Source organism: Crocodylus siamensis, chromosome 12, assembly GCF_052110815.1.
Source record: "Crocodylus siamensis isolate JL-2025a chromosome 12, ASM5211081v1, whole genome shotgun sequence".
NCBI classification, from domain to species: Eukaryota; Metazoa; Chordata; order Crocodylia; family Crocodylidae; genus Crocodylus; species Crocodylus siamensis.
Window position 1 is genome coordinate 14,870,063 of NC_143406.1, and position 26,524 is coordinate 14,896,586.

Sequence of the window (26,524 nt, forward strand, 5' to 3'; positions counted from 1 at the left end):
ATGCCAAAGAAAACCCTCCTATAAGCATATCTTTCTATATTTTCTGTCTAGTGAAGGTCTGGAACCTTAAAGACACTGCTAGGTATCATCATAAGGACTGTGATGAAAGACTCGATTCTGAAAAGCCAAGGACCTGCAGCATGTACAAGGGCTTCCTCTGTACAACTTACAGGCTAGGGACAGAAGTTACAAATAAACCGGTTTAAGCGATCAGAAACTGGTTTAAATCTGTAACAGAACAGAAATTCAGTGCACATAAACCAGTTTCAAAATGGCTGAAACTGCTTTGAGTTAAACCTGGTTGAATCAAACTTAATTGATTATGGTCAGATTGGTTTATGGAACTTCTGTCCTGGACCCCTTCCTGGATTAAGTTAAATAAGAGTCCCCCTGCATCCTCTACACAGTCAAATGGGTAACCAACTGGCAGGAGGGATGCACCCAGAGAGTGGTGGTGGATGGGTTATTTTCGACCTGGAGGGATGTGGGCAGTGGGGTCCCCCAGGGCTCGGTCTTCGGGCCCGCACTGTTCAACATCTTCAGCAGTGACTTGGACAAGGGGGTAAAAAGCACCCTATTTAAATCTGCTGATGACACTAAGATGTGGAGGGATGTGGGCACACTAGAAGGAAGGAATAGGCTACAGTTGGACCTACACAGGTTACAGGGGTGGGCGGATGAGAATAGGATGGGATTCAACACTGACAAGTGCAAGGTGCTGCACTTGGGGACGAAGAACCAGCAGCATACCTACAGGCTGGGGAGCTCCCTTCTCATCAGTACAGAGGCAGAAAAGGATCTTGGAGTCATCATTGATGCCAAGATGAACATGGACTGGCAGTGTGGGGATGCAGTCAGGAAGGCTAACCACAGCTTGTCATGTATCCACAGATGCATCTCAAGCAGGTCCAAGGAGGTGATCCTCCCCCTCTACGCGACACTGCTCAGGCTGCAGTTGGAGTACTGCGTCCAGTTCTGGACGCTGCACTTCAAGAGGGATGTGGACAACATGGAGAGGGTCCAGAGGAGGGCCACTTGCATGATCGGGGGCAGCAGGGCAGGCCCGACGAGGAGAGGCTACGGGACCTGAACCTGTTCAGCCTCCACAAGAGAAGGCTGAGGGGGGATCTAGTGGCCTGTTACAAACTAGTCAGGGGGGACCAGCAGGCATTGGGGGAATCCCTGTTCCCCCGAGCACTGCCAGGAGTGACTAGAAATAATGGTCACAAGCTGGCAGAGGGTAAATTCAGATTACACATCAGGAGATGCTACTTCACTGTCAGGGTGGCTAGGATCTGGAACCAACTTCCAAGAGAAGTGGTGCTGGCTCCTACCCTGGGGGTCTTTAAGACAAGGCTAGATGAACACCTTGCTGGGGTCATTTGACCCCAGTACTCTTTCCTGCCATGGCAGGGGGTTGGACTTGATGATCTGCTCAGGTGCCTTCCGACCCTACCAACTATGAAACTATCCCTGAATGCTCTGCAGCCCTGGGCTGGGCTGGGCTGGGCTGTCTGCTCTAGCAGAGCAGGGCTGGCCCCACCCATTTGTTCCCTAGTTGAAGCAGGGGCAGGGGCGTGGCCAGATGCCAGGCGGAAGGTGAAGGGGACAGGGAAGAGGTTTATTTCCGCTTCCCTTTCCTGTCCCAACAGCATGGACCCCAGCCAGAGTCTGCCAGGCAGGGGTGCAGTAGCCCGTCAGGCATTTCACCCCACTCACTGCTCAAGCGGTGGGGAGCATGCCCAGCCCAGGCAGCAGTGTGAAGCAAGCAGAGACAGGGGTTTAATTGCCCCCTCTGTCCCCTGTCCCATCGGTAGGACCCGAGCCAGGGTCTGCTTGGTCAGAGTAGAGCAGCCTGTGTTGGGGTCCCCCCCCCCGGGGCAAGTGGAGCAGCGCTATGGCCACCTCAAAAATCGACATAGCCCCCATAATCTCACTGAGCCTTGCTGCTGCTCCTGTTCACCCTGTGGAGGCTGCAGCAGCTCTGCCTGACCTGCTCCCATCTAAAGCAGGGGAATAAACCTCTTCCCTGCCCCCTGCACCTCAGGGGGTCATGCTGTGCTAGCACCTGGCCATCCGCCACCCCTGCTGTTGCAGTACTGGGGGGACACAGACATGGGCTGCTCTGCCCCAGCCAGGCAGACCCCACTTCTTGCAATGGAGGGTGGGCAGCGTGAGCTAGGTGAAAGGGAGTGGCTTGCGGCATGTGCGGAGGTGGCTTCATCCCATCTGTGTGCGTGCAGTGAGACAGGGGATGGAGGGGGGAATTAACCCGCCTCATCTCCACTTGCTTCATGCTGCTGCCGGGGCTGGCCATGCCCCCTGCCACTCGAGCAGCAAGGGCAGGGGTGGGAAACGCCTGGCAAGGCCTGCTTCCCCCTTCCCACTCCAGGCATATGCTGGCTGGGGTGCCTGCAGGCCAGTGTTGGGGTTTAAACCCCTCCTCAGTCATACTCAGCCTACCAGGAACTGGCCACCCACCCCCTCACCCTCCTCAGCATAGCTTCCCTGCAGCTGAAGACTCATTCTAGCACCCCAGCCTGTAGCCTGAGCCATCGCAGGCATATATGCTTGCATTTCCAGACTCAAAAGTGAATGTCTATTCACTTGCAAATCAATTCAGTCTATGCAAGTTAAACTAACCTACAGAGATTGAATCAATTCAGGCTCTGTCTTTTTGAATGTCTGTACTTAGCCACAGTGCTCAGCACAGGGATGATAGAGGGGCCTTGTACAGATACTCAGGTTTTCCTGGAAGAGTCATTCTTCCTCTAGAAGAAATCATAAGTATACAAATATTCCGGCTTCTTCTCCCAAAGTAAAAATAAGCCACTATTTCTCTCAAGGGAAAAATAATCTGGGGACAACCAGGGTTGAATCACACCCCAGGAGAGTTTCTCCTGGAAGAGGAAACTTCTGTACATGCTGTGGCTTCTCTCACAAGAGACCGCAGTCCTCCAGAACTATCCCCATTCCCCTACTCAGGGAGACAGTCAATCACTTGCTGGAGTCTACTGCTTCAGCAAGGAGCAGAATATGGCCCTTTCACAATCCCAACATTGTGGTGCAGGGAAACACAGGCTCACCCTAGGTAGTCTGGGTTATCCAGCCAGAGCTGCCTTATGCACTGTTGCCATCTGTCACCAGATAGACTAAGGGAGCTCCAGTGCATGCTGAGGCGTGTGCATGCTCCCCCACCCCAGCTCACAGCTGTACAGCATTAGCACTGCAAGCTCTCCACTCTTCAGGGCCGCAGCATTTGAATGGTTGTACATGTGGCTCTGGGAAAGGTCTTTTACCAAGAGAACAAACCTGGGAGAATTCTCCCAGGTTTTTTTAAATGTGTGTATACAACCTTAGCAACAACTTATTCATCTCACCTAAAGTACTGTTTTTCTGAATTATTTTACAGTGACTTGGAACCTTTAATCCCCAAAGATTCCAAAGCATTACACAAACTACAGCAGTTGGCACAGACAATCTACCAACCTCTCTGATCTACATAGTGCTTACAACACTTCTACATAAGAAAAAGAGCATTTACCACTGTCAGGAGAGATTTATTACGACCTGTTGTCTTAGACGTGCCAAACTTCTTAATACTCTGTTCTCCATCAAGCAGCTGCCAATGATGTATCCCTCTCTTTTTACAATAGAAATGTTGGGTTGCTTCTGTATTGGGATGGGATATGATTCTCAAGGCATCGACCTAGCTTGTCAGCTATGTGAATGGGGAGCTTCACTGTTACTCCCTGCTTCTGCGGTTGGAAGAGCTCCAACGCTGTTGTGCTCCTGCAGTGTTCTAAGCTGGAATGTTAATAGGCGGAAACAGGAGAGAGCAGTGAATTACTGGCTGCCCAGTGTAAATCTTACGCTGGCCCTGAACCAGGGGGAGAGTAAGAGCTGGCATCCTGCTCAAACAGGAGTTATGGGCTGAATGCACACACTTTGGAAAGACATGGCAGCCAGAGGCTAAACTAGAACAGGAGTTTATGGGGACTGCAGCACCAGGCTGTTAGTTAAAATGCAGAAGTGGAAGCTTAAAAGGAGTACAAAAGCCAGAGACCTCTATGTATGCAAAAGCTCATTTCCCTGTAGTGAGAGGAGCCATGCTTTTTCCCCTCTCTTCTGTTCCAGCTGTTGCCACAGCTATCATACAGCCTTTGGAAGTAACTGTGCATTAAACGCTTCCAAAAGAAATGGGAATAGTGTAATAATATACAACGCCTACCACCTCATTATGCTACTGCATGTATACTTTGCACTTCTGTTAAACCATTCATTGGAGGGTCTCAAGGTTGCTTTACCAATGCAAATTAACAAACCCTCAAGACCCCCTCATCAGGTACATATTACCTTCTTTATTTTTACAGATAAGCCAATGCAAGAAGCAGAGGGGTTAAGTGACTGCCCCAGGCCAAATCAGTGCCAAAGTAGAGGCTAGAACTCATGAGTCTCGTCTCCCAGGCTCTCCTCTTACCTCATCCATTCTAATGCTACCCACTGTTATACAATGTTCTGGTCAATAAATTAAGTTCCCACAATAAATATACCTGTGTTATAGTCTGTTATCACACTGGATCAAAACTGAGAATTAAAAACCACATTACTAAGTTTCCTGCTATTCTCCTTCTACCATTGAGTGCTACATGCATTAAATATTAACTGCTTTTCCTACAAAAACACAGTTGGCTCCATATTCCCACTCTGCTAAATCCTGACATTGTCCTGTGTCATGCGTTTCCGTTATAACTTCCAGAAGTTTGGAAAAATTTCACCAGGGTTTGCGTGACTATTACATAATGTATATGAGCATAGATGATGAAGGGGAGAAATGTACTTAACATAAAGGCAGACATTCCATTATAATACATTTCTTGCGTTTCTTTCCTCTTCTCTCTTGTTTTCTGTGGTCCCAGACCCCTGCCCAAAGTTTTAAAATGAAAGCAACTAAAAAGAAATGTATTCTGAATATTAAGAAACAATTCTTAAGAGAACAGATACTTAGGATGCTGGAAGAATCACCCAGCAGAAACCATGGATGCTTCATTTCTGTTGTGATGTGAGCCCAGACTGGACAATGCACTTGAGAACACAGGCTCTCCTAAGACATTACTTCCAGCTCCTGGCTATGCTAGAGAAACCATCAGAACTGCCTATTACTTGGTGCTTCAGACCTCCCAGCTCTAGCAGGCCAACAAAATGCAAAGCTAGGACAACATGGAATAAAAATGTGAAAGCAGCTATCTAATAATTTAAAATCCCATAGTATAGTGTACAGGTAAATTCAGGGTTTGAGCATACAGCTGGAGGTACTGCTGTCTTACCTGAACCAGTCCACCAAGCCCTTGTCACAGAGCAGAGAGATATAAAAGTGTCTCTTCTGCACCCATCAGGCTTAACACATCCAGACACTGGACCCTGAGGAGCAAACATTCCCTGGTTATGGGCCTGAGCAAGCCACAATTTATGAAGTCAAGCTGCATCTCTGCTTTGACTTGCATCCCATTCTGACCGATATCTGAACCTCCACACCTTGCACCTTAAATGCATTAGAGCTGAACTGCTTAAGCCCCTGTGCTGGCTCTTGTTAAGCTGCAGTTTAAATATCTGATCACTTTTCAAATTCCCCTCCAAAAGAAGGTTTAATAATACAAAGGTAGTATTGAAGTTCAAATACCCTTATACACAGGCTAATGAAACAGTGATGAAATGTGGCTTCAGAAATCTGCTTATCTTCCTATCTAATGTTTTAGCCACTTTTCATGACTATGTAACCTTAGGTGCCATAGCAAAGCTGTATCGGGGAGCCTAGCCCTTTCAGGGCAGTATGCTGAAGTGATAGAGAAGTTCAGAAAAACCTCATAACAATCCAGTTCTGTGGGTTTTCCTGACAAATGGAAATTATTAAAGCTACTTTCTAAATGTACAGGTTTGATTCCAGGTATAAAGCCAGACAAACCACATAGCCATGCATTTCTTTTGGGGGCTTTCTACCTAAAGATGAATGTGAAGCTGCATTTTTTCTACTGTTCTGGAACCATAGCATTTCACTAGTTCTCTCAACCTGCAGAAAGACCTCAATGCGATTACACAGAACTTACCACAGTGGGTAGAAAGATAAGGTTCTTGGAGTTACAAGGTATGGCCCTGCAAGATGTCATAAGCCATATATAGTCTTCCCAAATCAATATTTGGACAGGAGAGAAACAAGGAACTTCTAGATGCTGCAGGATGTGGCATAGACACTAGTAGCTGATGTTTTTCCCTCCAAGACAGTGTAACTGGGGCCAACAGTGTGGCACTAGAAAAAGCTGGAGGTACTTGAGGAGATTTAAGACAAGAACATGGAAATTATGAGTTCTACTCTGAAGTCTGTTCCTGACTTCCTGTCTCACTCAACCAAGTCACATAATCTCTTTGTGCTTTAGCCTTCCTATCTGAAAAATGGAAATAATAAATTAGTAATGAATACTAAAACTCAGGGGATGAAAGAGGCCTGCTGGTCTTCATTCAGAAAGGTCTGTAAAGCACTCTGAGGTCCTCAGAGAGAAGATATAACATATGGCATCAAAATGTGATGTGGTGGTGTGCTTTACTGTTAAATAGGTCCTACATTTCACCGCAGATGTGACTGCAATTAAATGAAGTGATTTTGGAGGGCCACACCCAGAGAGTGGTGGTGGATGGGTCATTTTCGACCTGGAGGGATGTGGGCAGTGGGGTCCCCCAGGGCTCGGTCCTCAGGCCCGCACTGTTCAAGAGCTTCAGCAGCGACTTGGACAAGGGGGCAAATAGCACCCTGTTCAAATTTGCTGATGATGCTAAGATGTGGGGGGATGTGAGCATGCTAGAAGGGAGGAATAGGCTGCAATCGGACCTAGACAGGTTACAGGGGTGGGCGGATGAGAATAGGATGGGATTCAACACCGACAAGTGCAAAGTGATGCAGCTGGGGAGGAACAACCGGCACCATACCTACAGGTTGGGGAACTCCCTTCTCATCAGTGCAGAGGCAGAAAAGGATCTTGGAGTCATCACTGACTCCAAGATGAACATGGGCCGGCAGTGTGGGGATGCAAGCAGAAAGGCCAACCGCACCTTGTCATGCATCCACACATGCATCTCAGGTAGGTCCAAGGAGGTGATCCTCCCCCTCTATGTGGCACTGGTCAGGCCGCAGCTGGAGTACTGCATCCAGTTCTGGGCACCGCACTTCAGGAGGGATGCGGACAACATGGAGAGGGTCGAGAGGAGGGCCACTTGCATGATCAGGGGCAGCAGGGCAGGCCCTACGAGGAGAGGCTACGGGACCTGAACCTGTTCAGCCTCCACAAGAGAAGGCTGAGGGGGGATCTAGTGGCCTGTTACAAACAAGTCCCTGTTCCCCCGAGCACGACCAGGAGTGACCAAGAATAACGCTGGCAGAGGGTAGATTTAGGCTAGATATCAGGAGGCGCTACTTCACTGTCAGGGTGGCTAGGATCTGGAACCAACTTCCAAGAGAAGTGGCTCTTACCCTGGGGGTCTTTAAGAGGAGGCTAGATGCACACCTTGCTGGGTCATTTGACGCCAGGACTCTTTCCTGCCATGGCAGGGGGGCGGACTCAATGATCTGCTCAGGTCCCTTCCCACCCTAGAAACTACAATACTATGAAACTATTTTTGTGTATAGAGGCAATCTGAAATTTCTCAAGAAAGAAGTTATAGAAGTGTCACATTTTATTGCTACTATGAAATGGGTGATAGCTATCAGAGAAATAAAATCACTTGTCTTTATGAGGACTAGGTCTTATGCTAGGAAAATCACTGTCCCCTGGTTCTTGCCTGTGCCATGCATTTATATTTAGGTGTGAACTTTAAAGCTGAAGTGTATGCCTGATCCTTCGCTTTCTGATAGGATCCCCAAGCCAACATTTCCTACCACAGGACAGCAAAAGTTGGAAAGAAAATATGCTACTGGAGCACCAGGGAAAACAGCATCACCCCCCCGTTATACTAATGGTGCCAACACCTGGACAGTGACAAGCTTTTCTAGGCCACTGCATAGTAAGAGTTGCATTTTGTTATGGGAAAAGTTTAAGATCCTAAAAGAAGGAAAGCTGTTTGGCATCAAGGACTCCTGATCAGGCAGGCCAGCCTATCTCTCCCTATGCCTGAAGAAGGGTGTTTGTGCCCAAAAGTTTGCAAAGAACAATTTTTCCAACTATTTAGTTGGTCTAATAGAAGATACCACATTTACCCAAAGAACCTTGTGTACCTTAACAGCCACACCTGCAGTAAGCCTCAGCTAATGCTCTGTTGTTGTTTAGGAACAACAAACATCCAGATTGGCTGCTGGGAGTGCTGCCACTCCATTTAGCAGGAGCTGGGGCCCTGGGTTTGCAAGCCAGTCAACAGTTCTGATGTGGCAAGTCTCCTGGCTCCTGAACTCTGATTTTCCTGCTTCCTAGCCCTGCTTTTGGCTAGTTTCTGAACTTCAGCTTTGGATTTCCCTGAGGATCTATTTCCTGCCTCCTGACCCCGATTTAGCTCTGTTCACAAACTTTGCTCTGTGGATTGTCCCTCTGTTTGGTACTTGGTATCTAATCCCTGGATCCTGACCCTAGAGTAGACAGTGTTGTGGACTCTGCTTCTGGACTTTCCTCTGGTTTTCGTAATATGGCTCCTGCCCTCTGACCCAGCCAGCTGGACCACCCATAACCCAGTCCTTTACAATCTGAGAGCAAATGCCTCTATACTAAACATACTTGCCTGCCTTTGTGCAGGAGGTAGACTAGATAGACAATCACTTGGGATCCCATGCTGCTTTTCTATGGTACTTTTTTCATTCTTCTTTCTTTGTTCCTGTCCTGGAATATGAGAGCTGCACTGATCTAGCACCCAAACACCTGGTGAGGACAGTCACACTCTCTGTTTAGCTACTCTCATTCTCTTCCATCTGTGAGATTTTTCCTTCTTCTTTTTTTTTCTTTTAAATACATCTGAACAGGAACTTGGGTCTCTCATACCAAAGGGCCAAGGCATATCTGAAGCATCCCAACAAGTGGGGATGATGAAACTAGCATGCAACTTGGATGGAACCTAATGCCAAAGAAATTGCAGAAAAGTCTTGCTGAATTTGTTTTAGGTCGGGGACCCCCCACCTAAAACAAACACAGCAAGACTAGGAGAAAAGTTATAATCCCAGTACTGCCTCAAGGATCTAGTCCATGTCTTTGGTAGGGATATAGCAAGATAAGGTGTCCCAAAGGAAAATTTCATTCTTCCTCTTTACCCACAATCAAGCTCGCCCCTCCAGGCAGGTCTGTCTTGCAAAACCTGCCTGGGCAACAACTTGGGTTACAACAGCAATGAAGAGTAGACAGCATGGGATTTTTAGCTCAGGTTAACAGGTTCAGTTCAGGTCTGTAACAGCATTAATGCTGTGTATATACTGTGGACTGCAGTGCAGGGGACAGCACCCTAAACTGGCCTGGTTCCCAGAAGCAACCTAGCAGCAGCACCACTGAGCTCCCTGTAAGCTCTGAGACCCTGACTCATGGGTGGGTTTTGCAACCATGCTGTGTTTGTGCCCTGGTACCCAGATCACTCCCAGTACTCTGTGTTGCTTGCTTAATGCTACCTTGGGTATTGTAGTCAGCAGCATCAACAGACCCTAAACAGACCTGCAAACTGGAGTGAAACATGATGCTATCCTGCCTCCTCTGCTCTGTAGACCCCATGAGTTCATGGGGTTAAGAACACTTCTTTGGCTGTTAAGAGGAACTGTGTGACATGGAACATGGGCTAGAGACTGCTACACTGCTTCTCATGCTGCTTATGACATTAGCTCATACCCATTAAAAACTTAGGACTGTGTTCAGGTGCCCGCTAACCTTTCTTCTCATGCTGCCTCCTTTTCCACGCTCTTCCACCTCACAGCTTCATTGCCTAACGTGACTGGAACACAGGGGCAGGCAGAAACACTGTCTATCATCATCCAACTGCTCCATTCAGCTTGAGAGCAATGATTGGAGCAGACTGGGTGGAACCCAACTTTTCAAACACTTGGAGCCAACATGCGAGATGATGTGGACACCCTACACACAGGCCTTGTACTAAACAGCCCTTTAACGACACTATTTAACCCCCATGGAATTTATGCTGGATCTCAGCTACACTTGAAATGGATCCAGTTGGCCTCAAAGCCAGCCTCAGCCGATCATTAAGGAAAGAAATCTGATCCCAAAACAGAAGTGCAAAAGGCACCCTGCCTTCTGACCCTTCCTTCTCTGGGGTGGACTGAGTAGATGAATGGCCCAGGACAAAGGTGGATGCAAATGCAGTAAGGGCTGACATGGTAACAAGCACCCAGCAGAAGGGAGGAGACATAAGGCAGGCTCTGCACACTGAAACAGGGCACTGCACATTTACAAGGTGAGACTGGATAGCTCGCGGGAATGTTATGAGCCCAGCAGACAGTTGTGAGCGGTGCAGGGGGAGGGGAATAATGGGAAAATCAAATATTCCTCCAACAATATCCAGCTCCCTGTGGGGCAGTTAGCCTCTGCTAACCTCTTCCTTAAGTGCCATTTTACAGGGTGTTTCTATGAAATTTTCCATCTGTTACCTAGTTACTCAATCCCAACACAGCCCATGAACTCATGGGGTCATGCAGCAGAAACGGGGCTGCGGGCAGAGCCTCAGCCATTCCCCTAGCTCTGCCACCTTGGAGAAGCAGCACTGAGCATTCTGGAGGCTAGCGTCAGGTCTAGCAGTTCAAGAGAGCCCCAACCCTGCTAAACAATGAAGAGACAGTGTGGGACCAGCCAGCACACTCCTGGGGACCAGGCAACATCAGCACTTGAGAGCTGAGACAGAAAAAAAGGTGTAAGCCAGGCAAAAACAACAGGACACAGCTGAGAGAGAGAGAGACCCCGGTAAAGGAACAGTCTGGAGAATATTGTGAGGAAGAAATGTCAACTCAGAGGGGAAGGCAGAGCAAGACAGGCTGGCTTGACTCTGTGTTGCTATGTCCAACAGCCTAGCTATACCAACACCCAGATGACCTTGTCTGCAGCCCCTGTCTGTACTGCAAACTGAGTCAAAGTTGTGGTTCAAACAGGGTTTCACCTTGAAGTAGAGGGTCTTGGCCACCTTCTCCTCACACCCCTGAACATCACTAAAACCTTGCAAGGTGGAGCCCATGTTGAATATGCAATGTAAAATGAAGAGCATCTATACCTTCATGACAAAAACAGGCTGAACGCCAGTGTCTAAAGGATAGGGGGAGACTCTTTGCATGTTTCCATGTGAACCGGTGCCAGATGTGAGCAGGGAAACCTTTGACTACAAACTGAAACCCTTCTGCCATAAAGCAACCAAGAGCTCCACATTAGCAAGTCAGCCCTTCTGCATTAGCATTCCCCCAGCCCTGCTGTACTGTGCAAACTTTTCCACCAGACTGGGAAGGAACCTCCATGGAGCATTCTCTCTGGAACAGCTCTGCACAGTCTTCATTTTTTTTTATCCACAAATCCAAGTTTGTGCCTCACTTCAACTGCTAGTATCAATCTGGCAGCTCCCCCCCCACTTTTTTTAATTTTCTTGGGAGTAGCAACAGCCTCACTCTCCTACAGCTGGGGAGCCCTCCCAGCACCAGCTCCATCTACAGAGACAGCCAGCACTAACTGACCCACCCCAGAGTTGCTGAGGGAGAGGGAGACAGCTTCTGTGTTTTATCACACAGAATATTATTCTAAGATATTCTCAGCCAAACAGGGGAGTCCACAGCAGAGCTGCTTGGAGCCTGAGGACTGTGAACCCAAGGAATGGCAGGGCTGCAATCCCAGTCGCCACTACTGGTGCATCAGGTTCCTGGCCAGGAGTCTCCTATTTTCATGGTTTGCATCCTCTTCACTAAGGCATTGCTTTAAACTGATTACCTGACCCACCTGTTTCCTGTTCTGAAAACAAGGAGAAAATCATCATGTTTGTAGATCTCCTCCTCAGACACCTCCTGTTTTGTTCCTCTTAAAAATCCCAAATAAACAATATGTAAAAGGGAGCTACAGGGTCTATGGACCTATACATCACAAGGAAGGGAAGAGCATTTGATCTCCTCTCATGTCTGCTACCAGCACACCCTGAAAACCAATACAGCCCACAACCCCTGCTCTCAGAAGATGGGAAATGCCTTCGTCCCATAGGAGAATCTGGCTTCACCCATACCCTCTGACTTCTAACCCCAGCACATATTCACAACCTGGGCAGTGCAATTAGAAATTTTTCCTGCATTTCTGAGTGTCGGTGGATGACAGTTGGAGATTTTTTTAGGCAGCACTCTTTCCCTTCCTTCTGGTTCCTTTTCTAGATGAAATTATTCACTTCCTTGACAGGAGAGTCATCACGGAAGCCACTTTTCTGAGTTCAGCTGAGACTATTATCCACCCACCACCACAGAGTAAGGCACGTGTTATACAATAATTCTGGGTGGATCCTGGAGCTCTTAACACCTGGACTGTCCGTCTGCATATTAATGCCTGAAACTAGTTTTAAGCGCTTGTTATGCATTGTAGCTCAAAGTTATGCCACTCCAGGGCAGAATTATCTCTGATCCACGTTAGTCAGATCGTGTTATACTAAGGTGTAACTACTCTCGGCTACATCTTGGTGTTAACATCCCACCTGTCCCCCCTCTCTCACTGGTCCGGATGGGGCCCACTTCCCCAGCACCCCAATCCCCACTCACTGTTCCCCCAACTGACTCCCTATTCCCCGCCACCACTACCACCTTACTTGTGGATGGTCTTGCTGTCTGTTCCAGCTGAACAGGAAGGGAAAGGCTAACCTGCCTGCCCAGCCACCAATCTGCTGCTCTCCGGAGAGGCTCAGCTAGAAAAGCAGTAGCCTGACAGGGGTGGCAGGGCACTGGGCTGGGTAGGGGGGTTAACCCTTCCCTGTCTGCTCCCCAGGACATAACATAATGAGGGCAGACACAAGTAAACAGAAATGGGATGGGGAGGGGGGGCATGGAGGGATGTCCCAAGGGTCAGCAACAGGACCTCCATGGGTAGAGGGGAATGGGGAGGGAGGGGAGGGGAGGGAGAGAGCTCCAGAGGCAGGGGGAAAGCCCAGAATGAGAAGTGGGGGATTCTTACCTTTCAGTCCTACAGGCCTCTGCTGGCCTGAGTGTGTGATTGCTTCAAATTCAAACTAGCACTAACATCCACTTAACATGCAACAAAGCCCTTATTAATAGGGGTGTGCGAAACAGGACCTATTCCATTAGGATTCGGCCCAAATCAGGGACAGCAATTCAATTCATTGATTCGGATCACTGTCCCCGATTCAGTTTGGCCGAATCCGAAGGTTCAATGCTGATACAGAGAATCAGCAGTTCAGACATAGACACAGCTTTGAATGTTTTTTCTACATACCTCGAGGTACTAGCACGGATTGTGAATGCTGTGATGCTGGGGCGTATGGAGCGTCCCACAGGAGTGCAGGGGGGCCCTCCACATGCTCAGCGGTGAACCCGGAAGTGCAGACTACTTCTGGGTCTGTTGGGCAGTGCTCTGGGGGTCCCCCTGAGCCCCTCCCCTGGCTCAGTGATCAGCCGCGGAAGGACCCCAGGTGCCCCCCCCAGACCCAGGAGGCACCAGTGGTCAAGCCGGGGGGTGCACCCTGTGTGATCCCCGACGGACCCGAAAGTGCTTCTGGTCCACTTCCGGGTCTGCTGCTAAATGCGCTGGGAAGCTGCCCGCACTTCTGTGGGACTCTCCATGCGTCCCAGCATCGCAGTGTTCATGAGACACCTGCTACCTAGAGGCATGTAGAAAAAAACATTTAAAGCTGTCTCTATGTCCGAATCACCAAATCTCTCTGAATGTCTCCAAATCAATTCAGAGGGTTCCAATTTGATTCAGAGAGATTAAAAGGTCTCCTGATTTGATTCAGATTTGTAGATTTGGCCACCGAATTGGGGTTAATCCTCGCCAAATCAAATCAAGGACTGAAGCTTATAGTTTCATAGTTGGTAGGGTCGGAAAGGACCTGAGCAGATCATCAAGTCCGACCCCCTGCCATGGGCAGGAAAGAATGCTGGGGTCAAATGACCCCGGCTAGGTGATTATCTAGCCTCCTTTTGAAGACCCCCCCCCCCAGGGTAGAAGCGAGCACCACTTCCCTTGGAAGTTTGTTCCAGATCCTTGCTGCCCTGACTGTGAAGCAGTGCCTCCCGATATCTAGCCTGAATCTACTCTCAGTCAACTTATGGTGGCTATTCCTCGTTACTCCTGGTAGTGCTCGGGGGGAACAGGGATTCTCCCATTGCCTGCTGGCCCCTTAGCCAGTTGGTAGGTGGCCACCAGGTGCCCTCAGCCTTCTCTTGTGAAAGCTGAACAGGTTCAGGTCCCTTAGCCTCTGCTTGTAGGGCCTGCCGTGCTTCCCCCTGATCATGCAAGTGGCCCTCCTCTGGACCCTCTCCATGTTGTCCACATCCCTCCTGAAGTGCAGCGCCCAGAACGGGATGCTGTACTCTAACTGTGGCCTGACCAGTGCTGAATAGAGGGGGAGGATCACCTCCTTGGACCTGCTTGAGATGCATTTATGGATGCATGACAAGGTGCAGTTGGCCTTCCTGACTGCATCCCCACACTGCCGGCCCATGTTCATCTTGGCATCAATGATGACTCCAAGATCCTTTTCTGCCTCTGCACTGACAAAAAGGGAGTTCCCCAGCCTCTAGGTATGCTGCCGGTTCTTCCTCCCCAGGTGCAGCAACTTGCACGTGTCAGTGTTGAAACCCATCCTATTCTCATCCACCCACACCTGTAACCTGTCTAGGTCTGATAGCAACCTGTTCCTCCCTTCTAGCATGCCCACATCCCCCCACATCTTAGTGTCATCAGCAAATTTGAACAGGGTGCTTTTTATCCTCTCGTCCAAGTCACTGATGAAGATGTTGAACAGTGTGGGACCGAGAACTGAGCCCTCGGGGACCCCACTGCCCACATCCCTCCAGGTCGAAAATGACCCATCCACTACCACTCCCTGGGTACAGCCCTCCAGCCAGTTGGCAACCCATTTGACTGTGTAGGTGTTGACGCCACAGTCCTCCAGTTTTTTAATGAGAACGGGGTGAGAGACAGTGTCGAAGGCCTTCCGAAAGTCCAGACAGACTACATCTACTGCTACCCCTGCATCTAAGGATTTGGTGACCTGGTCATAGAAGGCCACCAGGTTGGTCTGACAGGACCTGCCTCTAATGAACCTGTGTTGGTTGCCCCTAAGCATGACTCCTCCTGCTGGTCCCTCACAGATATGCTCCTGGATAATTTTCTCAAAGAGCTTCCCCAGGACCAAGGTAAGGCTAACACGCCTGTAATTTCCTGGGTCCTCCTTCCTCCCTTTTTTGAAAATGGGGACCATGAGTGGTCATAAAGCTGTGCCAGGGGCCCATCGGGGATCCCAGTGGGGGGGATGCCCCGGTCCCTGCTCAAAAAGATGAAGGCAAAGAAATTGTTAAAGAGGTTAGCTTTGTCGTCTGGTGTGACCACTAAATTTCCTAGCGTATCCTGCAGAGGCCCTACATTACCCAGTACCTTCTTTTTACCCATTATGTATTTAAAAAAGGACTTTGTGTTATCCTTGATCAGGGTCGCTAGTCCCAGTTCCATCTCTGCCTTAGCCTTCCTAACAGCCCGCCTACAGTCTTAAGCAATGGAAGTATAATCCTCCTTGGTGAGGGCCCCTCCCTTGCATTGGGTGTACGCCTCCTTTTTGGCTATGAGATGTTCCTGGATGCTTTTGGTGAGCCGTGGGAGCTTTTGAGCACTCTTGCCCCCTTTGATCCGCTTTGCACAGCTCTACGTCGAGTGATCATCATAGGCGACTCCATCCTGAGAGGTACAGAGGGCCCCATCTGTGGCCAGGACCCCTTGACGTGTCAGGACCCCTTGACACGTGAGGTCTACTGCCTACCCGGAGCAAAGATTCAGGACGTAACGGGGATGATGCAGACTGTGATCCAGCCCACTGATTACTACCCCATCGTCCTAATCCATGTGGGTACTAATGATGTGGCCAGGAGAAGCCATGACCACCTGATGGCCGACTACCACGCTCTGGGGGGCATGCTGAAGGAGATAGGTGCACAGGTGGTATTTTCTTCTGTCCTACCAGTGAGCAGACGCTGGAAGATGGAATGGTGTCTTGAGGCGGGCTTTGGCTTCCTTGACAACGACCCGCACATCACAACGAGAGACGTGCTCGGGTGGGATGGGCTCCACCTTTCCCCTAAAGGTAAGCGTGTGTTCTCTCCTAGGTTGGTGGATCTCCTCCGGTGAGCTTTAAACTAGGCTCATTGAGGGAAGGGGAATACAAGGGAGGAGGAAGCCTTGGACCGCTAAACCAAGCAGCACTCACCAGGTCAGCCCAGCCCAGACCGACAAGCGGAACAAATACCCAGGTAAGCAACAGGGGCCAGGGCAATGCTGAGATTAGGGGGCCAGTGCACACATCCACAGGAGGCCTCAAATGCCTCTACACAAACACTTGTAGTATGGGAAACAAGCAAGAGGAACTTACCCTTCTGCTAGCTGACACCAACCCGGACATAGTAGGGCTCACTGAAACGTGGTGGGACCCAACACATGACTGGGCGGTGAATATCAAGGGCTATAGGCTGTACAGGAGGGCTAGGACAGGGAGGAAAGGTGGGGGTGTGGTGCTCCACATTAAGGAGGAATACACATCCTCATCAGGTAGCACAGAGTCAGAGGAGGGGCACACGGAAGTGCTCTGGGTTAGAATACAAGGCAGTTGAGGGGAAAGAGATTTAATGGTGGGGGTCTACTACAGACCACCCAACCAAGGGGAAGAGCTAGACCAGGAATTCTTAAGTCATCTCACGGAGATAGTTAGGTCAAAGGATGTGGTCATCATGGGTGACCTGAACTTTCCAGACATCTGCTGGGAAGAGCAGTCAGCCAGGTCTGACCGCTCATGTAGGTTGCTAGCCAAAATGCAAGACCTCCATGTATCCCAGGAGGTGCACAGCCCCACCAGGGGAGGCTCCTTGTTGGACCTGGTGCTGGTCACAGGTGACGACCTGGTGAGGGGGCTGTGGGTACTCGACCACCTGGGCAACAGTGATCATCGCCTGCTGGGATTCACCATCAAGTGCAAGGTGGCAAAGGCCTGCAGCAAGGCAGCAGCCCTAGATTTCAGGAGGGCGGATTTCAATGAGCTAAGGAGAATAATCGGGGAAGCGCTGAGGTCCTGGAGGGGAGGGGAGCCAGGTGTCCAAGAAGAGTGGTCGATCCTCAAGCAGACAACCCTCCAAGCCCAAAAGGAGGTAATCCCAACACAGATCAAAGGGAGCAGGAGGGCACAAAAGCCCCCATAGCTCACCAAAAGCATCCGGGAATCTCTTCTAGCTAAAAGGGAGGCGTACACCCAATGGAAAGGAGGGGCCATCACCAGAGATGACTATACCGTGGTTGCTTGGGAATGCAGGGGGGCGGTCAGGAAGGCCAAGGCGGAGATGGAACTCGGACTAGCTTACCAGATCAATGACAACAAGAAGACCTTGTTTATATACATAGGGGCAAAAAGAAGGTACCAGGTAATGTGGGGCCCTTGCAAGACACGCTAGGAAATCTGGTCATCACACTAGAAGACAAAGGTAACCTGTTTAACAACTTCTTTGCCTCCATTTTTCTGAGCAGGGACTGGATCAGCCCCCACACTGGGCTCCCTTTGGGCCCAAAAGGAGGCGCACACAAGCCAAGGGTCAGTGAGGATCTAGTCAGGGAACTTCTGGAGGGACTGGGCGTATTTCAATCAGCTGATCCTGACGATCTCCATCTCAGAGTGCTGAGGGAATTGGCTGAGGTCATTGCGGGACCCCTGGCATGGCTTTACGAGCACTCGCGGTGCTCTGGTGTGGTGCCAGAGGACTGGAAGAGGGCCAACATAGTTCCCATCTTCAAAAAAGGGAGGAAGGAGGACCCGGGGAACTATAAGCCAGTTAGTCTTACCTCAATCTTGGGTAAGCTTTTTGAGAGAATTATCCTGGCACATGTCCACGAGGGGCCAGCAGGGGAGGTTATGCTTAGGGGCAACCAACACGGGTTCACTAGAGGCAGGTCCTGTCAGACCAACCTGGTGGCCTTCTATGACCAGGTCACCAACTCCTTAGATGCAGGGGTAGCAGTGGACGTAGTCTTTCTGGACTTTCGGAAGGCTTTCGACACTGTCTCTCACCCCGTTCTCATTAAGAAACTGGGGGACTGTGGTGTCGATGCATACAGTTAGATGGGTCACAAACTGGATGGAGGGCTGCACCCAGAGAGTGGTGTTGGATGGGTCATTTTCAACCTGGATGGATGTGGGCAGTGGGGTCCCCCAGGGCTCGGTACTTGGGCCCACACTGTTCAACATCTTCATCAGTGACTTGGACAAGAGGGTGAAAAGGACCTTGTTCAAATTTGCAGATGACACTAAGATGTGAGGAGAAGTGGGCACACTGTAGGAGAGGGACAGGCTGCAACTAGATCTGGACAGGTTACAGAGGTGGGCGGATCAGAACAGGATGGGATTCAACACTGACAAGTGCAAGGTACTGCATCTGAGGAGGAAGAACCAGGACCATACCTACAGGCTGGGGAACTCCCTTCTCATCAGTGCAGAGGCAGAAAAAGATCTTGGAGTCATCACTGATGCCAAGATGAACATGGGTCAGCAGTGTGGGGATGAAGGCAGAAAGGCCAACCGCACCTTGTCATGTATCCACAGATGCATCACGAGCAGGTCCAAGGAGGTGATCCTCCCCCTCTACGCGACACTGGTCAGGCCGCAGTTAGAGTACTGCATCCAGTTCTGGGTGCCACACTTCAAGAGGGATGTGGACAACACGGAGAGGGTCCAGAGGAGAGCCACTCGCATGATCAGGGGGCAGCAGGGCAGGCCCGACGAGGAGAGGCTACGGGACCTGAACCTGTTCAACCTCCACAAGAGAAGGCTGAGGGGGGATCTAGTGGCCTGTTACAAACTAGTCAGAGAGGACCAGCAGGCATTGGGGGAGTCCCTGTTCCCCCAAGCACGACCAGGAGTGACTAGAAATAATGGTCAGAAGCTGGCAGAGGGTAGATTCAGATTAGACATCAGGAGGCGCCACTTCACTGTCAGGGCAGCTTGGATCTGGAACCAACTTCCAAGTGAAGTGGTGCTGGCTCCTACCCTGGGGGTCTTTAAGAGGAGGCTAGATGTACACCTTGCTGGGGTTGTTTGACCCCAGTACTCTTTCCTGCCATGGCAGGGGGTCGGACTTGGTGATCTGCTCAGGTCCCTTCCGACCCTACCAACTATGAAACTATTTATTAAGTGCCCATGGAGTTTCTATTGGCACAGTGGGATTGGTCTGCAGCACCACAGGCTTTTGAATCAGAAAAATAAGAACTGCTTGATAAGTGCATCTTACTTTTTCATCTTCACCTCAAGCAACAAAACAAATGATGACTAACAGAAAGACGCTTCCCAGTGCCCCAGGGCAATTATAATCAGGGATCCTGGTTTTGCCCGATTAAAAAAATGCAAATTTTCTGATAAACCCTCCAAAATATATTATTAAAAGGAAAGGCCCCTCAAATTCCCCATGCCCTCCCTGGCCCTGCTGGTACCCCTCACTCCCCCACAACAGCCCGCTGGTCCTGCTTATGCCCCTCACTGTCCCCCCACATTCCCCCGGTCATGCTAATGCCCCTCACTCCATCCCCCCTGCATAGTCCCCCCGGCCCTGCTGGAGCCTCTTCCCCCCACCCACAGCCCCCTGCCACCCGTAGCCCTGCTGGAGGGGGCCCCCAGCTGCCAGGGCTATGGGGCCAGGAACCCAGGTCTACAGCCCCCTGCCCCTGGCAGGAAGCAGTGGCTACTGCAGCGGAACAGCGGCTCCCCTCCCTGCTGTCTGGGCTCAAGCAGGGGAGGGCTAGTGCAGGCTACCCCTCAGATCTGTGTGCAGGGCAGGGCCAGGCACAGGCTACCCACTGTGGGTTCGGGTTTGCCATCCTGCTGCCCTCCCCAGGGGCCTCCACGACCCAGTGGATGCAACCCAGTGCTGCAACGAATAGCAAGGCCATGCAGGGAAACTTGTTGCCACTGCTAGCTCTGTGCTGCGCTGGTGATGTGTCCCCTGCGTGCGCAACAGCAGTGAGGAGCACAACCCTGTGCCGCCCCCAGTGCTGCCACACACACAGGGGACACGTTGCAAGGGCAGCATGGAGCTTGCAGCACCAAGGAGATCCCTGGAGCACCAGGTCACACCCACTGGGCTGTGGATGCCCCTGGGGAGGGCAGCAGGGCAGAAGCCTGAGTCCGCAACAGGCAGCCTGCACCCCTCCCCCCCATTTACAGATCTGGGGGGCACGGGTCCCCTTCTGCCTACCAGAGTGCACACGGTGGCAAGGAGCTGGCCCCACTCCCCTGCCCCCCAGATGAGTCACCCGCCCTGCAGCCATGCATTGTGGCCCTGGCCCCCGAGCCCCACGCACTGCCTGGCTGGGCACTAGCCTCAGCCCTGTTTAACTCCCTCCCTCCCTATGGGGGCCTCAATCCTCCCCCCCACCCCCACCCAACTTATCTCTGGGAATTGCTTTCTAGGTTGCCTGGTGGCCATGTGCATATACATGCACATGTTGCCCCCCTCGTCCCCTGGCCTGACTGCCCTCCCAGCCCCCTGCAGCCTGGAACTGCCAGCCTGCAGAGAGCTCTTTGTAAAACTGCAAAACTTGCAGGTTTCTCTGTTAAAATAAGAAATCCACATTTTCCTCCGACAAGGGAAACGGAAAACACAGATCCCTAATTATAATCGAGATCACTTCAAAAACAGAGATGAAAACTGTTGGCTTTCCATCTTTTGATCCCAAAGCAGCCAAGTATTCATATGTTTGTTAGCCTGCCTGTCTGTTACCTCTTATGAAGAGTGCTTTGTAATGATGTTGATAGGAGATGCATCATCAAGTTCTGATTGAGGAGCTGATTATTTTGTTCAGCTCTTCTTCAGCTCCAGAGCATGAAAATAACAATATAATGAGAAGGAAGGTATAGAGCACTGCCTCACTAGTGACATATTTATTCTAGATATGTGTTTGGCTAGAACTGCATGTGAGCCAAAAGAACATGCTCCTTTGTTTCAAGCTACTCCAATGTACCATTTAAAAAAAAAAAAAAATCAAACATTTTTCCAGAAGAGTAACATAAAATAATGGCAAACAGGAATGAAATAGTGCATGGCCACAGCATGGCTTATGTGCAGACATTACAAGTAGGGGTAAACAGATAAAGATTTTCTTGGCCAATACTGAGAGCTGATTATTAACCAGCCATACTGACCGATACTGATTCGATAGCTGATTTACAAGAATGAAGATGGGCAGTTTGGAGAGCAGCATCCTGTTGGTAAGTCTATGTGGGGTAAGGGGCATGGGGAAGGGAAAGGGAAAGGGCACATGGTGGGGCAGATCAAGGCTCTCATGGTGAGAGAGGAAGAGGGGCAGGGGCTGCCCTGCCAGGGCAATGAATGTGACCCTGGGACCAGGAGCAGGATGGAGCCACGGGTGGCTTGTTCAGTGGGCATGTGGAGGGGGGGGGGCCTCCCCACCACTGAGCACACCCCTGGGGGAGGGATGGAGGGGCATGTGTCCCCCCCACCCAGGATGTGTGTGCAGGGTGAGGGCAGGCCGCCTGCTGTAGGCTTAGGGCCAGGGGCTGTGCTAGCCTCTTCCCAGTAGGGGCCTGGGATCAAAGTCAGTGGGAGTAGGGTGGGCTCAGCTGTGTGGGGGAGGCAATGGCAGCAATAGCAGCACTGGGAAGGGTGGCTACAAGGAATTTTGGGGTAGCTATAGGACCCAAGCCCCTCCTAGTGCCACCCCTGCTCAGGGCACTCCACTCTACTGCCTTTTCCTTGTGAGCCCTTCACTGGCCATGAGTCCTTGGGGTGGTCCCCACTCTGCGCAGCTGAGCCTGTCCCATTCCCACTGCCTCCAAGCCCAGCCACCCTGCTGGGAAGAGGCTGGTACAGGCCCTGGCCCTGAGCCTGCAACAGGCAGCTCATGCTTGCCCTACATACAAATCCAGGGGAGTACAAGCCACCTATGCTTTTCCTGGGGGCGCACACAGCAGCAGGGAGCAGCCCCCCATCCCCACCCGTGCTCCCTGCAAAAAGCTGCCTGTGGCTCTATCTTGTTCCTAGCCCTTGGGTCACATTCACTGCCCTGACTGGGCAGCGCCTCTCCCTGCCTCTGCCCCTGCCCCAGCCCCACTCCCTCCCTCACTGTGGAGGCCTGTCTGCCCCTGCCATGCCCCTTCCCCCCCACCCGAGACTGACCAGCAAGACACCACTGCTCTCCAAGCTGCATTCCTGACCACATGCATGTGTGGGGCTTTGTGCAGCACACAGCATTTACTGGTGACAATACTGGCTACAACAGCCAAATACCGATAATGTTAATTTTCCTTTTATCGAAGCCGATATAACATCTGACCGATATATCGGTACACCTCTAATTACAAGCCCTTCCATTGAGATTGTGAAACAGGTGGTTTTCTATGTATTTTACATACAGTTAAGTGGGGGGGGAAAGAACGATTCACCAGAAGGCTCAGAGCAAGACAGTGGAAAACTTGGAAGCAGAACCAAGCTAGCCTGGCCCCAAGTCCCTCTACTCAAAGCCCCCTAGGGATACTATATCACCCCCTTCTTCAATTTCCTGTTCTGAGAAAGTGACACTACAACATCTTCTTGTCAATGGCCTTCTGTGAACCTCATGTTTAAGAAACCATGCACCATTAACGAGGGGAGCTGTGACTAAAAGCAAAGGGTGAAGAGACTACCAAAAATAACAGAAGGGTCACTTGGTGCCTTTGAGGCTTTGCAAGCCAGCCTGGGAGACGCATCTCCTGGAGAACAAATCTACGAATGAACCTCAGTTCCTTTCATTCTTATTTTTAGGTGCAGGGAAGATGAAACAGGCAGCAGGCTCACTCAATTAAATGTCTGTCTACTCTCAGCCAAAACTAACAGGCTTCTGTAACACAACAGTGAAGCCCATTTTCTTACATGACCTATCCAAGAAGTTTCATTTGTTCACAAGCTTTGTTAGCCAAAGGCCTCCTCCTCTGAGGAAGCTGTCAGAAACTAATCCACAGAATGCTGAACATGAAGAATTAGGGGGCAAATTAGCTAACTATCACTGGCATGTTCACTTCCACAGACAGCAATTAAGGTTGTGCTTAAAAAATACTCCACTCAGAGCTCAGATTACAGCTTTCCACTACTTCCGCCAGTGGCACTACTTAAATCACCAATTGGGGTTTTATTTAAAATTTTAAGAGCATTTTGCAACTGAGTAACCGAATAATGTGATATTGAAAGTCTTTTTGTACCACAATGAGGAAGTTCTATAAGAAAGAGGGCAGAGAAAAACTTTTTCTCCCCTCACTTCCACTGAAATAAATAAATTTGTGTCAGACTAGATTTTAAAACACCAACTGCAATACAGAAAATAAGTATGAAAGGCACTTGCAATTAGAGGTGCACTGATAGATTGGTCTGATACCAGATTGGTACCTACATAAAGAAGACTGTCTATATTAGGTATCAGCCCGATGGGGAAGATAATTTGGCTGATAAATGCCCATGCTGCACGCAACCACAGTGCAGTACTCAGGCAGCAAGAAGCAGAGCCAGCAGCATAGAGAGCTGCCTCCAGTTGGTAAATCTAAAGGGCAGTGGTCAGGGAAGAGGCATGGGGAGGCAGATCAATGCCCTCCACAGTGAGAGAGGGAACAGGGGCAGGCGCTGATCAGCCAGGGCGGAGGGCGTGTGGGACAGAGGCACGGCTTGTGGAGTGGGGGCGGCTCCTGCTGCTGCTTGCACCCTGGGAGGGCAGGGAGGGAGGGGGCATGTGCCCCTGGATCTGCGCAGCGCAGGGCAGGTTGCAGCTGTGGGGTGGAGCCAGAGTCTGTGCTGCACGGGGCTCTTGTTGCCAGGGGCTGGGCTGGGAGCATGCTCCAGCAGCACTGAGAGGGGGCTGCAGCCACCCCAAGTTTTTGCCACAGCTCCATTCCCAGCCCCGCACTGCCATCCATCACAGCCACAGCTTTTCCTGGAGCTTGGGTGGAGGCAGAGTGTTCAGCTGGGGCTGTGCCAGGCAGGGGGCAGCAGCGCAGGGCTGGGAGCAGAGCTGTGGAGAGATCTGGGTTGGCTGCAGCCCTCCCTCAGTGCCGCCAGAGCCTGCTCTGAGCCCAGCCCCCAGCAACTAGATGTCTGCACAGTATCAGCTCCAGCTCCACCCCACAGCTGCAGTCCATCCTGCACTGTGCAGATCCAGGGGCACACGTCTCCCTCCGCCCCTCCTCCCGGGGTGCAAGAGCCACCCCCAGCCCACAAGCTACGCCTCTGTCCCATGCGCTCCGCTGCCCCAGCTGGGCAACACCTGCCCCGATCCCAATCCCATTCCTGATCCCTCCCTCACCACAGGGGGGTTGATCTGCCCCCCATGCCACTACCCTCCTCCCACCCTTCCACCACAACAGACTTACCATCTGATGGCAGCTGTATTGGATATTGGATCGGTATCAGCTGATATGCCCCTTTAAATATCAGCTATCGATATTGGCCCCCAAAATCTCTATCGGTACACCCCTACTTGCAATGCAGCTGGTTGTGAAGAGAGTGACACTTACGGTAAAAACAGCCAGCATCCTCTCCAAGCTGGGACCACCCTGGGCAGCACCGGTACACAGTCTGATACTCCATGGTGTACACTTGTCTGTAGCTCGTGTAATATGTTGTTCTAAAAGAAAGAAAAACCACAAACAAGACCAGTATTAATTCCTATTGGAGGAGGATTTACTATGGAATAGGGCAGAACAATGCTTCAATTCTGCCAGTGGCACATCAATTAATTTGTTTCTAAATATTCTGAATGTATTCCCACATATTATAAATCAGAGATTGTGGATCTTAAGAAAATATTTTTCAGCTCATTGTATCCAGGGAGGTGATAGCCCAGAGGGAGACTGCTTCACAGCATTCCCAAAACTTCTCCTTTCTTCAGAGTTTTGTATTTCAGGAAACCTTTTAGGATTCTATGTAATCCCCTCCTCCCACCCCAGATTTAAACTACCATTTCACAAAGGAAATTCAATTTACAAAAAACAACAAGGCACTTCAACTCCAGCCCTGGCAGCTAGCAGCACTGAGGGGTCAATGAGTTCAGAAATTATAAAGCAACCCTGCAAGCATCCCATTGGGAAACATCATGCTATTCCATGCACAGAAGTGTCCCAATGCTGACACATACTAAACAAGAAGCTAACAGACATCCTGGAAGGTTCCCATCTCCTCTGTTCTCTTTCACCAGCTCCTATATACCCTATGCATAATTCCTCATCTGCTACCTTGAGCCCCTTACAAAAGAGTATTTTATACATAAAATGGAACTGGCAGCAATATGGACAATCCAGACTAGGGCTTCAGCTACTAAGGGGACAACAGGAGCAAGCAGCACTGCATACAGCCACCTGATCATCACATAGCCCACCTAAAGCCCCGCCCTGCTGGCTTAGTGCTGGCTGTGGCCGTAGACCACAATCCCAGAGGTACCTGGAAGTGATGAGCAACTCTGCAGAGTCTTGCTGCTGTGACAGTGGACTGCAAATCCCAGAGACCTCGGGGACAGCAGGAAGAGAAAGTGAACACACAGCTCATGTTGGCTATGTGCAAGAGAGCTGTGCTCTAGCACCCCCTGGCTTCTGGCTTGAGCCACTATAGGCATGTGACTGCATTTCCTGAATCACAAGTGAATGTCTGTTCTTGTGCTTATTGGTTCAATCTTTGCAGCTTAGATTAACCTGCAAAGACTGAATGAATTCAGCCTTCAGCATTTTGACTGTCTGTACTTAGCCAAAAAGCAAAGACCAGGGGAGGCCCCTGCTCACAGATCCGTTTCCTGGGTCTGCTGAGCTGAAGACAGACAGAATATTTAGTCCTCTGAGTGTCTGGTCTGGGCCATCTTCAGGTGCAAGATACTTCTTCAACAACCAAAACCTGCCAGACTAAACACAGCCCATGTTTTCCTTGACCCTCCGAGAGAAGAGGCTTTGGCCACAGACCAAGTGCATGACCAGAGAGGAGGCCAGACATCTGAAGGCTTTCCTTTCTCAGTGCCTATCTATATCAGTCTCCTTCCCACTCTGTTCTACCCAAACCCTTAACCTCAAATGATAAACCCTTCTCAGGCCCCCAGAGACAAGCCTTTTTATCTAACACACCTCCTGGGCATCTTCCCCTGCTCCCCATTAACAAGCATTAAACAGTGCAAAGTGCTTGCCTAAGGAGACCAGGATTCGTAGCCCTGCATTCCAGATGTCACTGGACTTGTCCAAGCAAACTCACAGACCTGGGAAGGCCCCAGTCCACATGGCCATCCTGCCTGTCTCGGAGCATCTCAACTTCCTGCACTTCTCAGTTCACACA

At 50.5% G+C, this 26,524-nt stretch overlaps 1 protein-coding gene across 4 annotated transcripts in view; it reads right to left on the bottom strand.

The window, feature by feature from the left end:
- MEGF6 (multiple EGF like domains 6) overlaps positions 1-26,524 on the bottom strand; it is a 328,842-nt gene that overhangs the window by 272,902 nt on the left and 29,416 nt on the right. For all 4 annotated transcript variants that reach the window (XM_090024523.1, XM_090024520.1, XM_090024522.1 and 1 more), the window contains exon 3: positions 24,730-24,839. In XM_090024523.1, the coding sequence (XP_089880649.1) occupies positions 24,730-24,839 (110 nt within the window). The remainder of the gene's footprint in view (positions 1-24,729; positions 24,840-26,524) is intronic.